The 15,615-nt window shown below is 43.4% G+C and overlaps 2 protein-coding genes across 4 annotated transcripts in view; both read right to left on the bottom strand.

The window, feature by feature from the left end:
* Nucleotides 1-15,615, bottom strand: part of AGBL4 (AGBL carboxypeptidase 4) — a 3,151,866-nt gene that overhangs the window by 1,065,381 nt on the left and 2,070,870 nt on the right. The window lies entirely within an intron of this gene.
* BEND5 (BEN domain containing 5) overlaps nt 1-15,615 on the bottom strand; it is a 107,413-nt gene that overhangs the window by 82,742 nt on the left and 9,056 nt on the right. Inside the window, exon 2 of the mRNA XM_073593578.1 lies at nt 2,671-2,807. Coding sequence (XP_073449679.1) covers nt 2,671-2,807 — 137 coding nt within the window. The remainder of the gene's footprint in view (nt 1-2,670; nt 2,808-15,615) is intronic.

Below are 15,615 nucleotides of genomic sequence, written 5' to 3'. Positions count from 1 at the left end.
TTTACTATCACTTAAAGCGGAGTTCCCCCCAGAAAAAACATTGTTACATATTTACAGTCCTTTCATAGTATTAATAAACATTTGGGGGGGGGATTTTTTTTACTCACCATAAACACTCTATTGCTGTGTGGTGGCTCCTAATCTGCCATTTCCGGGTCCATGGAGTTCCGCACCACTTCCTCCCTCGCCTGCACTCCTGGGAAATGTGAGTCATTATTTCCCAGGAGTCAGTGGGCAGTACTGTGAGCAAAAATCTCATTATTTCCCATCAGGAAATAACGCGATTTAAGGCGGTTGTCATAACAACGGGGCGGGACCTTCCTCCGTCGCCGCCCGTTGTTATGGCAACTTGCTAAACAATCAGCACTACGGCTGCCGGAGCATCGCGCATGCGCGATATCGAGGTACATGCTGGTTACCCAGCATGCACCTCTCCATCGGTAATCCCAGAAGAGGTTGTGATTGGGTTTCACATGCTCACAATCATCATGGCAACGGCCAAAAGAGGATTTACTAAATAGTAAGTATAAAATAAAGATAAAATTCACATCCACTAGCAAACATATATGAACGTTATTTGTGTTATTAAGGCACTAGGATTGGATGCCTAAAAAAAAAAAAACAAAAAAAAAACAAAAAAAACTGTGGCTGGAACTCTGCTTCAAAAGCATATTTCCACTTTTGCAGTCAAATTTGAGACCCCGCTATATGTTTGTTACGTGTTCCCGTTTATACAGCATACATATTTTTTTTTATATTTCTTACCTTTTAAATGTTCCTCAGGAAGAGGTGTCATGGCTGACTACAAGGTTTTTTTTTGAATAATGTTAGGCCTCATGTACACTGAAAGTCCTAGATTGCTTTTTTCCGGCAGCAGTGCTTTGGCAGAAAAACACTTGATGCATGTAAGTGGGAGTGAATTCATTTCATTGGCCAGAATAATAATTTATTCTGGTCACTGAAATGAATGAACACTCAGCGCCGTCTTTGGGTCCCCAGGGCCAGCATGTTTTCTATGGGCAGCCGGAGGTGACTCCTTGTGGCTTCACAGATGGCTGCCCACTGCGCATTAACGATCTGATCAGAGGTGGGAGCGGATCAAAACCAGGTACCCTCCCTCCCCAAAAATGTGCTAAAAATAGAAGGAAAGGGGGGGGGGGGGGGGGGGGGGCTTAGGGAGGGTATAAAGGGGAAGTTCCCCTTTAAGAGAACAGGGAGGAGAAGTTCTGCTTTACCAGAAGACGGATCTCAGCAGGAATGGAGGAGGCTGAGAGCAACAGAAGGGGTTTTTGAGTTGGAAATACATTATAGAAATAAATATATATATATATATATATATAATTATATAATTTCACATACACACTTCCAGGCTTGGCCTTTTCTGGCACTCTTTGTTTACATGTAACAATCAGTATTTTTTTTCTAGAAGCTTACTTAGAACCCCCAAACATATCATTTTGAAAGCAGTGGCCCTAGAGAATAAATTGTTGGGTTTTGCAATTTTTTATGTCAATATTTGGGAAAAAATACTCTTTTTTAAATTTTAATGCTAAAAAACACAATACATAACCCATTTTTTTGTAAAATATAAAATGATGTTACGCCGAGTAATTAGATACCAGACATGTCACGCTTTAAAACTGTGCATGCCCGTGCAAAGGCAACAAACGGTGTAAATGCTACTATCCATATGCGATGCTTTAAAAGCCTTTACAGGTTACCACTTTATATTTACAGAGGTCTAGAGCTAGAATTATTGTCCAGGATCTGACGTTTGCGGTGATACCTCTCATGTGTGGGATGATCGTTGTTTGTGTGTGGAACCAACATGCGTGTTCGCCTTTGTGCACGAGCACTGGCCAATGGGGCACTTCAAAATTTAGTTTTTTTAATTATTCATTTATTTTATTTTTTTTTTACACTGTTGCTTTATTTTTATTATCACTTTTATTGCTGTCATAAGGAATGTAAACATCCTTGTGACAGCAATAGGCATGTGACAGGTACACTTTATGGGGAGATTTGGGGTCTATAAGACACCCAAATCCCTCCTCTGCCCTTAAAAGCATTCAAAAACACCACAAACAGTGTTTTTGAATGGTTTCGATTTTTTAAAAATTGCCCTGTTGACATGCGGGTAAACCCGAAGTGATGTCATGTCATCGCTTCCGGGTCACTATAGTGGAGAGCTGATCAAAGCGGATCTAGGCTTTATTTGGCTGTCCGGTCAGCTGGCGGCTGGTCGCTTAGGTCTCCAGGTGGGACGGGAGAGACCAAGTAAGCGGTGGAAGGTGGTGGGAGGGGGTGTTCCCTCCTGCTGCTTGTAAAAGCAGTCGAGTGGCTAGTTAGCTGCTCCGATTGCTATTACTAAAGAGAGTCATCCGGTGGCTCTAAAAAACGGCTACTGGGGTGATGCCCATCATTCCGCTATAACCACCGAAAGTCCAGCAACGTACAGGTATGTCGCTGGTTGGGAAGTGGTTTTATATATATATATATATATATATATATATAATTTTTTATACCAGTTTAGTGTCACTTTAAGCTACTTTCAAAACAGGTTCACCTTATTGAAGGATATACCCAAATGGCCACTAGCCCCTTGTAAAGTTAGGATTATTTTTCCATCTGTGAAAGTTTTGCAGATAGAAGGAACGTTTCTGAACCTACCTTGCTATGCCGGCGCTCACTGTCCTCATCCTCTTCATACTCTTTAAACTCCCAAGACCCTTCTGTTGAGTTCAGACACAGCTTGGGGATTTTGATTTTCCTCTGCAGTACGCACTTTTCCAGATCAGTTTTGTTTTCTTAAAAAAAATGGAAAGCACATTAAACAGATTAGACTTGGCTTCTCTTGAAGATCAAAATGGGCTTTGTGCTGCACACATTAAGAAGATGCAGCTTCTAGAAGGTGAATATTTCCCACAGACTTTGCAGAGACTATTTTATGTTCCTACAATGCACACAGAACAAAGGACAATGTGCATCTCCCTGCATATGATTTCAGAATTCACGTATTCCAAAAACTTATTTTTCCTGCATATATTTTCTCTGACTCAGAACAGGCAAAAAAAATTAAAATAAGAGTGTACTTTACTTTTACTTTCAGAGTATCCAATGAATGTTAAGTATATAAGGGCCCTTACAAAGGAAGAATGGTGTCATGATTAAAGGCTTACTTTGCCTTTTTTTTTTTGATCAATTAAGGTTTATTTAGGTGCAAGTAAGCGAATATATTACCTGTTTTGCCTTGGATGTTAAAGTCATTTCTAGACGCTGCACTGGACCCAATGTCAGCAGTCAGGTACCTGGTGGACAAAACGTAACTTGCGGCATCAAGTCAGCATCCTGTGAACAATGCAGGACCAGCCTGGTTCCTTCCTGTGCGCGATGACGTCATGGACTACCGTGTTTCCCCTAAAATAAGACCTACCCCAAAAATAAGATCCCGATTTTCTAGGAAGGCTGCAATATAAGCCCTACCCGGAAAATAAGCCCTAGTTTAAATTCCTTGTAAAATCATATAATCCACGCTGTAAAAGGATTATATAATGTCTCCAGTGTGTGTCTTTATGTAACATTATTCTAGAAAATACATTATTTACAGCGTCCCTGGGCACTCATGTGACCCGCCGGAGCTCTCCTCCTCTCCTCCTACCTGACATCAGCGGCACCTCCCTCTGCAGTGCTCGGAGCAGGACAGATGTCAGCGGGGATCTGGGCCCCTCCCTCTGCAGTGCTCACAGCGGGGCTGATGTCAGCGGGGATCTCGGCTCCTCCCTCTGCAGTGCTCAGAGCGGGGCTGATGTCAGCGGGGATCTCGGCCCCTCCCTCTGCAGTGCTCGGAGCAGGGCTGATGTCAGCGGGGATCTCGGCCCCTCCCTCTGCAGTGCTCGGAGCAGGACTGATGTCAGCGGGGATCTCGGCCCCTCCCTCTGCAGTGCTCAGAGCGGGGCTGATGTCAGCGGGGATCTCAGCCAATCCCTCTGCAGTGCTCAGAGCGGGGCTGATGTCAGCGGGGATCTCGGCCCCTCCCCCTGCAGTGCTGAAGTCAGCGGAGATCTCGGCCCCTCCCTCTGCATTGCGCGGAGCAGGGCTGATGTCAGCGGGGAACGAAGCCCCTCCCTCTGCAGTGTTCGGAGCAGGGCTGTTGTCAGCGGGGATCTCGGCCCCTCCCTCTGCAGTGTTCGGAGCAGGGAAGAAGAGCTCTGGCGGGTCATGTGAGCGCCTAGCGGCACTGTAAATAAGGTATTTTCTACAATAAATGTTACATAAAGACATACACTGGACATTATATAATCCATTTACAGAGCAGATTAAATGATTTTACAGGGACTTTAACTAGGGTTTATTTAGGGGATTACAGAGATGCTGACACCTGAGCCGACAGGGAGGGAGAGAAGACAGGGGACAAATAAGACAGCCCCCGAAAATAAGCCCTAATGCATTTTTTATAGCCAAAATTAATATAAGACCCGGTCAGATTTTTGGGGAAACACTGTACAGGCATGATTAGCAAGTCTGGCCAACCTTCCAAATCTCTGAGCCGGAGCACCGCACCCAGTCCCGGAGTTCTCCCACCACTCTCTCCCTCCTTCCCAGTGCAGTTGAATTTGCACCATGGGAAATGTACTTCCCCTGAAGGCTCTGTAGAGTACATACTAGTCAAGTAGATGCCTATCACAGAGAGGCAGAATGATGATCAGGAAGACTGGTAAGTGAGAGCCAGCAAAATAAGAATGGTTCAGGCACAAATCAGGCTTCATTTTATTATAAAAACATAATTTTTCATATAAAAAGGTGAGCTAAAACTTTAAAGTGGTAGTGAACTCAGTTTCACCACGTGTACCTACAGGTAAGCCCATAATAAAGCTTATCCGTAGGTACAGAGAATATCTCCTAAACGTGGGGCGTTTATGAAATATTCACACTGCATGCAGCCAATGACATCACCGGCACATGTGCCCTAAAGGTCTGGCATACCGTGCCATACCGTAAGAGCTTGTGCCATAAATAGCGGCTCATCGTGCCCACGGCCAATCATGTAGCCGGAGGCCGCGAGCCCGGAAGGAAGACCGGGTAAAGATGGAAGCCCTGTCAGCGGTGATGACGTGCCACTGGTGGGCTTCATTCTAAGGTAAATCTTTCATAATGTGCTAGTATTTGATGCATGCTAGCACAATATGACATTGCCTTGCAGGGGAAGTTTTTTTTTTGTTTTTGTTTTTTTACCACCGTTTTAAGCGATATGTGAACACTGGAAATTTGAGGTGCATTTCCGAATACACCAGCCAGCATGGCATCTCCTTCTATGCTGATCACTTTGAAGATAATTTTTGTTCTAACAGAGTTTGTAGCGCATACAATTGCGGTTAAAGCCAAAATCCAACCAAATATTTATTGGAATGAGGGAGAAAGGGTCAAAACGTCTTTTGGCAACCCATTCACAAAATACAAAGTATTCTGTGAATGGACAAGAGGTGAGGAGGGTGAGCAAATGACTGGATGGTTGTTTTAGAAGAGCTGCAAGTCTGCTATTAGGTCATTGGAAATATAGAGAAACCTATTCTATCAGCACTCAACAAAAGTATAAATTGTAAAGAGCAGGCAATAAACCAAGAGGTGGCATAAACCTCCTCAGATTTAAAGCCGTATTAACCCAAAAGCAACCATTTAATATATTGCAGCCTACCAATTCTTAGATGAGATGGCTGCATTACTTTTAAAAAAATTTTTAGGATTTCTTTCATTTCATCTGATAATCCAGCCAGCAAGTCTGTTTTTCAAAAGCACAAGCTCTCCAGCAGAATGTATCAGTGTACAGGCATGAGATACACCACCCAACACTGGATATTTTTATTTTAATCTGTCTCTCTCTAAATAAACCTATCATTACAAATATAGACTGATCATTTCTTTGTCAGTGGGCAAACGTACAAAATCAGCAGGGGATCAAATACTTTCTTCTTTCTTTAACTATCTGTTACCCAGATTTGTTAAAAACCTTTTTCCCTGAGTTCTTCTTTAAATACTGGCCTGATGATTTTATCTTTGACTTCCGATATACAGTATAAAACAACCAAATTTGGCACATGGTTACCTACATTTTGTCCTGTTTCTCAGACCGAGATATAACATGCACCTGAAACACAAGGAGTGTTATTAGCCAATGTTATATTTGTGCTGTCTTAGCTTTAATGGCCCTTTGAGAGCTCCCTCTTGTCTGCTTCACTCATGCCTGGAATACGGTCTTGCCCGGTGTGCCTGCCAGAGCTTCCTTATTATATACCAGCATCAAAAATAGGATCACAGCTGGGCTCCGGGGCACTCAAGCTACCTTTGATGCCACACTGCTTACAATGTAAAATGCCTTCTCTCTTATAACTCTAACTGCTCCTGATCTTATTAAAAATAAAATCCCAAATTCCTAGATCTACCCATAGTGGTACCTGAGCCACAAGTGCATGTTCACTTCCTTACAACACATATCTGTCCACTGCTCACCTCCCTTGACTTGGCCTCCAATTCTATTCTGACACATCTGTCCACTTGCCAACCACATTGCCACCTAGTCTTAGACCAGTGGTTGTCAACTTATAAGCTAAAGAGGGCCTCAAATGTGGCTGATGACATCAAAGGGCCACACATAATGTTCAATACACAGCGGGCAAAATAAGTATTAAACACGTGACCATTTTTCTAGGTAAATATATTTGTAAAGGTGCTACTAACATGAAATTTTCACCACATTGGTAACAACCCATGTAATCCATACATACACAGAGAGCAAAACAAATAAGTTCAGAAATGAAGTTATGTGTAATGAAATGGAATGACGCAAAGAAAAAGTATTGAACACGCTAACTGAAATTTATTTAATACTTTGTACAAAACTCCTTTGTTGGTAATGACAGCTTCAAGACACCTCCAGTATGGAGGAACTGGTCACATACATTGCTCAGGTGTGATTTTGGTCCGGTTTAAAAGTTCTGTGGGCCTCCTCTATGAACTCTGATCTTTAGTTCTTTCCATAGATTTTCTATTGGATTCAAGTCAGGTGATTGGCTGGGCCATTCTAGCAGCTTTATTTTCTTTCTTGGAAACCAACTTTCTTGGCTTTGTGTTTGGGGGTCATTGTATTGCTGAGATGTCCACCCTCATTTCATCTTTATCATCCTGGTAGATGGCAGCAGATTTTTATCAAGAATGTCTTGGTACATTTTTCCATTCATCCTCCTTCATTGATATGAAGTTTGCTGAAAAACAATCAATTTTGGTCTCATCTGACCAGACTATATTCTCCCAGTATTTTCACAGGCTTGTCTAAATGTTGTGCAGGAAACTTTAAAAGAGCTTCAACATGCTTTTTCTTCAGCAGTGGAGTATTGCGTAGTGAGCGTGTATACAGCCCATGCGGTTGAGTGCATTACTAGTTTTCTTTGAAACAATTGTACCTGCTAATTCCAGGTCTTTCTGAAACTCTCCACACATGATCCTTGGCTCTTGGACAACTCTTTTGATAATTATTTTCACTCTATCAGAAATCTTGCAAGGAGCACCTGGTTGTGGCCAGTTTATGGTGAAATAATGTTCTTTCCACTTCTGGATTGTGGCCCCAACAGTGCTCACTGGAACATTCAGAAGTTTAAATATCCTACTGCAACCAATGCCATCAGTATGTTTTGCAACAATAAGGTTGCAAAGGTCTTGAGCGAGCTCCTTGCTTTTATCCATCATGAGATGTTTGTGTGACACCTTGGTAATGAGACTGATAGATTTCAGCTGGTGTCTTGGCTTTCCATGCCTTTTTGCACATCCCTTTCTTCATGTGTTCAATACTTTTTCCCTGTATCGTTCCATTTTATTACACATAATTTAATTTAAATTATTGTTTTTTGTTTCTTTGTATGTATGGATCGCATGGGTTGTTACTGACATGTGGTGAAAATTTCATGTTAATAGCACCTTTAGAAATATATTTAGCTAGAAACATGGTGGCGTGTTAAATACTTATCTTACCCGCTGTATGTAATGCTTGAGAGGACTATCAGAAACTGCAGACCTGATAGAGAAAATGAGGATCAGAGGGTGTGGACATGCCAAATTCTTGGCTGGAGATATGCTGCAGAAGACAATATGATAATAGTAGAGATCAGTGCTATTACCCTAACCCAGGAGTCTCCAACATTTCTAAACAAAGGGCCAGATTACTGTCCTTCAGACTTTAGGGGGGCCAGACTGTGGTCATTGGGAGTAGAAAAGGTCCTGACATCTAGGGGGAAAAAATAATGCCCCATCATTTGCTTCAGTGGGAGTAATTGTGCCCCATCATTGGGTCCCACTGCTGGCGTCATTGGGGTGGAATAGTGCCCCATCTTTGGCATCATTGGGAGGAATTGTGTCCCTTCATTGGTGTCAGTGGGGGGGGGAATTATGCCCCATTGTTGGTATCAGTGGAAAAAACAGTGCCCCAAAGGCCAGATAAAAGTAAGCAAAGGGCCGCATCTAGCCCCTGGGCTGGGCCACAGATTTGAGATCACTGCCATAATCTATGTTCACACTACAGACTGCTGAAGTCCGAGGGCCACAGGTTCCTAGGCTGGTCATACACAGTATGAACCCGTAGTTGCAGGAAAGAAATGCGCACGATTCCTTCGTCAATTCACACAGAGTTGACAAGGTAATCAGCAATTGTCTTCTCCTGGCATTGGCGGCTATTGCTAGCGGCTATGGTACGAGAGAGTTGCCTAATTATATACACTGCATTCTATATTATAGAATTTGAGCAATGCAATCACACTACACCTAGATCCAGCATCTTACACCCACACCTTCAGGATTAAACTGGCAATACATAGGGAAAATCTGCCGAAATTCGAAGTTTAGGAAATTTGCAAAGTTTAGGAGATAATCCCACTGGATGCAGCTGGTGATGTCACCGACGCATGCACTCTGAAGGTTTGGCATACCGTGCCAGAACTTCGGAAATCCGTGCCATAGCCGAGAGGTCCCGCACACGGGAGTGACATCATCACGGCCCCAACTACTCATACAGCCGAAGTCCACGAACCCAGAAGGAAGACCGGGGGAAGATGGAAGCCCTGTCAGCTGTGACAGTGCACTGCTGGAGGGCTTTGTTCTAAGGTAAGTATTACATAATGTGCTAGTATGCGATGCACTAGCACATCATGCCATTGCCTTGCAGGGGATTTTTTTTTTTTTTTTTTAGAATGAAAGCTACGATTTAAGATGAATGGTGAGAATAAAATCCAATCACACAGTCAACTCACACTATGGCGCTGACCCCTGGGTGCATTTAAAATGAAAAATGTCCACATTGCTCACTGCTGTCCTGTTACATTTTTATTTTCATGTTTTAGCCTGCACAAAATGGAATCCGGCTGATGTGGTTGTTTTAATGTAGCTCTCTCCTTAAAAAAAAAAATACTGATCCAAAAGAAAAGAGTTCTTGTACTACATCCAAAACAAAAGAAGGTAAGACTCTGAAATAAAGTTTTCTTCTTGCAGAGTATGTATTTTATTTATCAAAGCTGAAGTTTCACTGTCCTATCTCCAATGTTTTCATCAAAGAGCCGGCGCCCACCTGTAGTGTAAAGTGTACAGAGGGCCGCCGGATCTCAGCTCTGCACTGGACTAGATATGTGCAAGGGAGCTGAAAAGGAGAATTATGTTTTAAGAAGGTACGGCTATATACTAAAGTGTATGTAAGGCTCCATTCACACTTCATGGATTTGGGATGAAAGAAGCAGGAGCTTTTTTTCGGGTGACAAGTGAATGGGCTGGCCCCTATGCCACATGCAAAATCGCGTGGAAATCGCTCTTTGAAAATGCGTTCCAGCTACGCGATATGTGGCCTCAATATATTTTTAAGCATGCTTGGCATCATGCTTCACTGTATATGGCTTTCCTAAGCATTTTTTTTTTTTTTGTGAATCTATTAGAAAGTCTCCTGCTGTAGATAATACCAGTAACAGCACTTCCCGAGGCAGACTGACAACGCCAAGCCTTTGCCTTACAATTAGCAGCAGTGTTGTCAGCCTACCATGCATGCCCCACCAGTTGGCCGCTGGCCTGCCCATCTGATAGATCTAATAGGCAGCTCAATGGCCAAATGAAGACGGCTAAACTCACTCTAACACCTTTTTTATTTCATCCCTCCCCCATTCCTCTTACAGAAATGCTAATCATTTTTATTCTAACTTTACTGTTATTTTTCTTCATGCTGCAAAGCAGCACTTCTGGCCTATGCTGGGCCCCGCTGCCTCCTGGGATATCTAGTGTTACTAAGAGACCACTGTGTTGTATATATGCAGAGGATTTGTGCGCATGCACACAAACGCTGCCAGAAGGTATAGTGGCAATCTGCCAGAAATCCCCCTACACATGCCCATATGGGCCACCAGTCTCTGCCAGGTCTCATATCCCTGGAAGACACCGGCTGGGCATATGTGCATGTGCTGTCGTTTTAAAGATGGCGGAGTAAAAGAGGGTTGAGGGAGCCAATTTATTCAGCAGTTTAGTTCCACTTTAAAGTGGTTGTAAACCTCAGACATGAACTATGAACAAAGCATATTCCTCTATAGTGTGTATTTGTCTCAAACCAGAGCACTAAGTATCATTTCTGTCTGCTGCTTCGTTTCTCTGCGATCAGCATAAATCACTTCTAACAAGTTCTCCTGACACCAAGAGAAAAATGGTGACAGGGGAGGGGCCTCCAGCTGCTTGACAGCCTCAGCTCTGTTCCTGTGTTCTGTGTGGAGGGGGGTGTGTCCCTTTCTCTCCAATCAGCTCTAATGCCGCGTACACATGACCAGTTTTTCCGACAGAATTCCGCTCAAGCTGTCTTGCATACACACGGTCACACCAAATTCCAACCGTCCAGAACGCGGTGACGTACAACACGTACGACGGGACTAGAAAACGGAAGTTCAATAGCCAGTAGCCAATAGCTTCCGTCTTGTACTTGCTTCAGAGCATGAGTCGTCTTTGGTGCGTCGGAACAGCATACAGACGAGCGGTTTTTCCGATAGTAATTTGTTCCGTTGGAAAAATATAGAAAATGTTCTCCAAGTCCGTCAGAATTTTTGACGGAAAAAGTCCGATGGGGCATACACACGGTCGGAATATATGATGAAAAGCTCCCATCGGACTCTTTCTGTAGGAAATTCCACTCGTGTGTACACGGCATCAGGGTTCTCTTCACTGAACTCTGCAGAGTTTAATATCAGCCCTCCGTCCCCTTTTTTTCTGAACTCTCAGACAAGCTTTACAAGTTCAGCACTTTGAACGGATGTAGAGAAAAGACTGCAGATAAACAGGTACAACTTATTTAGGAGGCTTTGTTTCATCGCTGTGCATCTCCTAAGGCCAGTCACTTTGCTGGGTAGATGTAAGGGTTTACAATCACTTTAATAAAACGTTCACTAATAGGCTGAAAACGCTTCTGCTAATTTTTAGAGCAGAGGTTTAGCATTGTCAGCATGCAAAACGAAGTGCGGTTACTGGCAGGATCTCCAGGTAAGAAACTGCAACAGATTCGCAAAAAAGATTATCTGCTTCAGAAAACTGTATACAGCATCTCATACTGAAAATACATTTCTGGGTTTACATACACAACCCTCTTGAAGCACATAGGCTGCCTGTTGCATTTCTAATAATGAAATTTAAACTGCACTTATCCTTCAGGAATATATTACATGCAATATCATTTTTGCAAATTAGTCATTATGGCCGGCAGGACTGCCAGGTTGGCTGCTTTCCAGCCTAGCTGGGTTGGTTTGCACAAACCTATTTTATTTTTCAAAGAAGAGCCAAAATATTTCCCGTGAAGCTATTGAGAACATGCTAATACCCCTTTATGCTTCGGTTCCAGCAGTCACTGTCCTGACTTAAAGGAGAAGTACAGCCGTGGCAAAAAGTTTTGGGAATGACACCAATATTCATTTTCACAAAGTTTGTTGCTTCAGTGTTTTTGGATCTTTTTGTCAGATGTTACTATGATATACTGAAGTAGAATTACAAACACTTCATAAGTGTCAAAGGCTTTCATTGACACTTACATGAAGTTTATGCAGAGTCAATATTTTTAGTGTTGGTTCTTCTTCAAGACCTCTGCAATTCTCCCTGGTGTGCTGTCAATCAACTTCTGGGCCACATCCTGACTGATGGCCACCCATTCTCACATAATCAATGCTTGGAGTTTGTCAGAATTTGGGGTTTTTTTTGTTCACCTGCCTCTTAAGGATTGACCACAAGTTCTCAATGGGATTACGGTCTGGGGAGTTTCCTGGCCATGGACCCAAAATTCCGTTTTGTTCCCCAAGCCACTTAGTTATCACTTTTGCCTTATGGAAATGTGCTTCACCATGCTGGAAAAGACATTGTTCATCACCAAACTGTTTTTGAATGGTAGGAAGAAGTTGCTCTCGGAGGATGTTTTTGTACCATTCTTTACTCATGGCTGTGTTCTTCGGCAAAATTGTGAGTGAGGCCACTCCCTTGGCTGAGAAGTAACCCCACACATGAATGATCTCAGGATGCTTTACTGTTGGTATGACACAGGACTGATGGTAGCGCTCACCTTTTCTTCTCCGGACAAGGTTTTTTCCGGATGCCCCAAACAATCGGAAAGGGGATTCATCAGGGAAGATGACTTTACCCCAGTCCACAGCAGTCCAATCCCTGTACCTTCTGCTGAATATCAGTCTGTCCCTGATGTTTTTGAAGAGAAGCGGCTTCTTTGCTGCCCTTCTTGACACCAGCCCATCCTCCAAAAGTCTTCTCCTCCCTGTGCGTGTAATGCCCTGTACACACGACCAGTTTTGCCGTCGGAATAAACTCTGAAGGTTTTTCCGATGGAGTTCCGATGGAATTCTGCTCAGGCTGTCTTGCATACACACGGTCACACCAAATTCATACCATCCAGAACGCGGTGACGTACAACATGTATGACGGGACTAGAAAACGGAAGTTCAATAGCCAGTAGCTTCCGTCTCATACTTGCTTCAGAGCATGCGTCCTTTATGGTGCATCGGAACAGCATACAGACGAGCGTCTTTTCCAATAGTAATTTATTCCATCGGAAAAATATAGAATATGTTCTCTATCTAAGTCCGTCTGAATTTTTGATGGAAAAAGTTCGATGGGGCATACACACGGTCGGAATATACGATGAAAAGCTCCCGTCGGACTCTTTCTGTCGGAAATTCCGCTCATGTGTACGCGGCATAAAAGCACTCACACCTGCCTGCTGCCATTCCTGAGCAAGCTCTGCACTGGTGGTGCCCCGATCCCGCAGCAGTTCTTGATGATTCAATAAATATGCAAAGCAGTGATGACTACATGTGTTTCCTTGTAGGTACCCATGGTTAGGACAATGATTTCAAGCACCGCCTTTCTTTTAAAGCCTCCAGTCTGTTATTGTAACTCAATCAGCATTACAGAGTGATTTCCAGCCCTGTCCTCATCAACACTGACACCTGTGTTAATGAGAGAATCACTGACATGATGTCAGCTGGTCCTTTTGTGGCAGGGCTGAAATGCAGTGGAAATGTTTTTTTATGGGATTAAGTTCGTTTCCATGGCAAAGAGGGACTTTGCAATTAATTGCAATTCATCTGATCACTCTTCATAACATTCTGGAGTACATACAAATTGCCATCATAAAAACGAGGCAGCAGACTTTGTGAAAATTTATATTTGTGTCATTCTCAAAAACCTCTGGCCATGGCTGTAGAGCCAAAGCTCATTTGGCTGTACTACCCCTGTGGATCCCAGGAGTGCAGTTCATTCCACAAGAAAAGCGATTACACCCACGTTCATAAACTTTATTCCAACATAAGACAAGTGGTTTTGAGTTCCCAAATAGGCTAAGCACCATCTCCAGATGAAAACAGAGGGGAAAAGCTAAAGAAAACAAATGCAGTCACCACATCTAATGATTGGAAATCTGCAATATATGACATTTTTGGTTTTGGGTTTAATATTGTTTAAAAATAATACATAGGAAGTCTAAAGGACAGTCAAATATATCTTATGTGGATATGTAAACTTTTTTTCCTGTTATTAAAGTGACTCAGTCACTAAACTGGAAGTTTAAATAAATGGTCCCTGTAAAGACAGAAGATACCTTTCCTCCTCCAGCAGCTGAACAATACTTTGTTGGTGAGGAAATCGCTTCAGAACCTGGCACTTCCAGGAATGTGGATTCCCAGTTCTCCACTCCACTGCACTCAGTGGTTCCTCCCGCTGACCCCTACAACACTCCTGTGTCCTGTACAGATGGAGGTGTTAGCGGGAGGAACCACTTAGTGCAGCAGGGGAGAAGGAGATCCACATTCCCAGGAGTGTCAGCTTTAGGGGATGATTTCTCTTCATCATGGCGGCTTCTGGCAGTGCAGGCCGATAATAATCCTCTATCTTCTTTACAAGGAGGCCATTCATTTACACTGGATTTACATCTTTGTGTTCAGCTCAAAAAGTTTTTTTGTAATTGAAATCAACAGAAAAGAATTAACCGCTTGCTTACTGGGAACTTTTACCCCCTTCCTGCCCAGGCCAATTTTCAGCTTTTAGCGCTGTCACACTTTGAATGACAATTGTGCAGTCATGCTACACTGCACCCAAATTACATTTTTATCATTTTTTTCACACAAATAGAGCTTTCTTTTGGTGCCATTTAATCACCTCTGGGTTTTTTATTTTTGCTAAACAAACAAACAAACAAAAACAGGTAATTTTTCTCCTTCGTTGATGTGGACTGATGAGGCTACACTGATAGGTGGCACCAATGGGCACTAATAGGCGGCACTGATTGGCAGCACTGATAATCAGTGCCCTGATTATAAGTACTGATGTCCCTTTAACTCACTTTTTCTCTTCTCATGCTGTCAGCGGCACTAATGGGTACTAATAGGTGGCACGGATAGGCGGCACCAATGGGCACTAATAGGTGGCACTGATAGGCGGCACTAATGGGGGCTGATGAGCACTAATAGGTGGCACTGATAGGCGGCTCCAATGGGCACTAATAGGCGGCACTGATGGGCACTAATAGGTGGCACTGATGGGCAACGATGGGCACTAATAGGCGGCACTGATTGGCAGCACTGATAATCAGTGCCCTGATTATAAGTACCGATGTCCCTTTAACTCACTTTTTTTCTCCTCATGCTGTCAGCGGCACCGATGGGCACTAATAGGTGGAACTAATGGGGGCTGATGGGCACTAATAGGTGGCACTGATAGGCGGCACTAATAGGTGGCACTGATGGGCAGCACCAATGGCCACCGATAGGCAGTGCCGATGGGCACTAATAGGCGACACTGATTGGCAGCACTGATAATCAGTGCCCTGATTATCAGAGTCGATGTCCCTTTAACTCACTTTTTCTCTCCTCGTGCTGTCAGCGTGAGAAAAGTAAAGCCGATAACCAGCTTGTGTTTACTTCCGTGATCAGCTGTCATCATTGCACACAACTGATCACGTGGTAAAGGGGCGCTGTGATTGGCCCTTTACCCCGATCTGTGATCAGCTCTGTCCGTATGACTCACAGAGTGCTCCACCACAATCACGGGAGAATGTCCGTGGATGTC

This window comes from Aquarana catesbeiana, linkage group LG07 (assembly GCF_042186555.1).
Source record: "Aquarana catesbeiana isolate 2022-GZ linkage group LG07, ASM4218655v1, whole genome shotgun sequence".
Lineage (NCBI taxonomy): Eukaryota > Metazoa > Chordata > Amphibia > Anura > Ranidae > Aquarana > Aquarana catesbeiana.
Note: the sequence above shows the minus strand (reverse complement) of the source record. Positions and strands in the feature narration are given on the sequence as shown.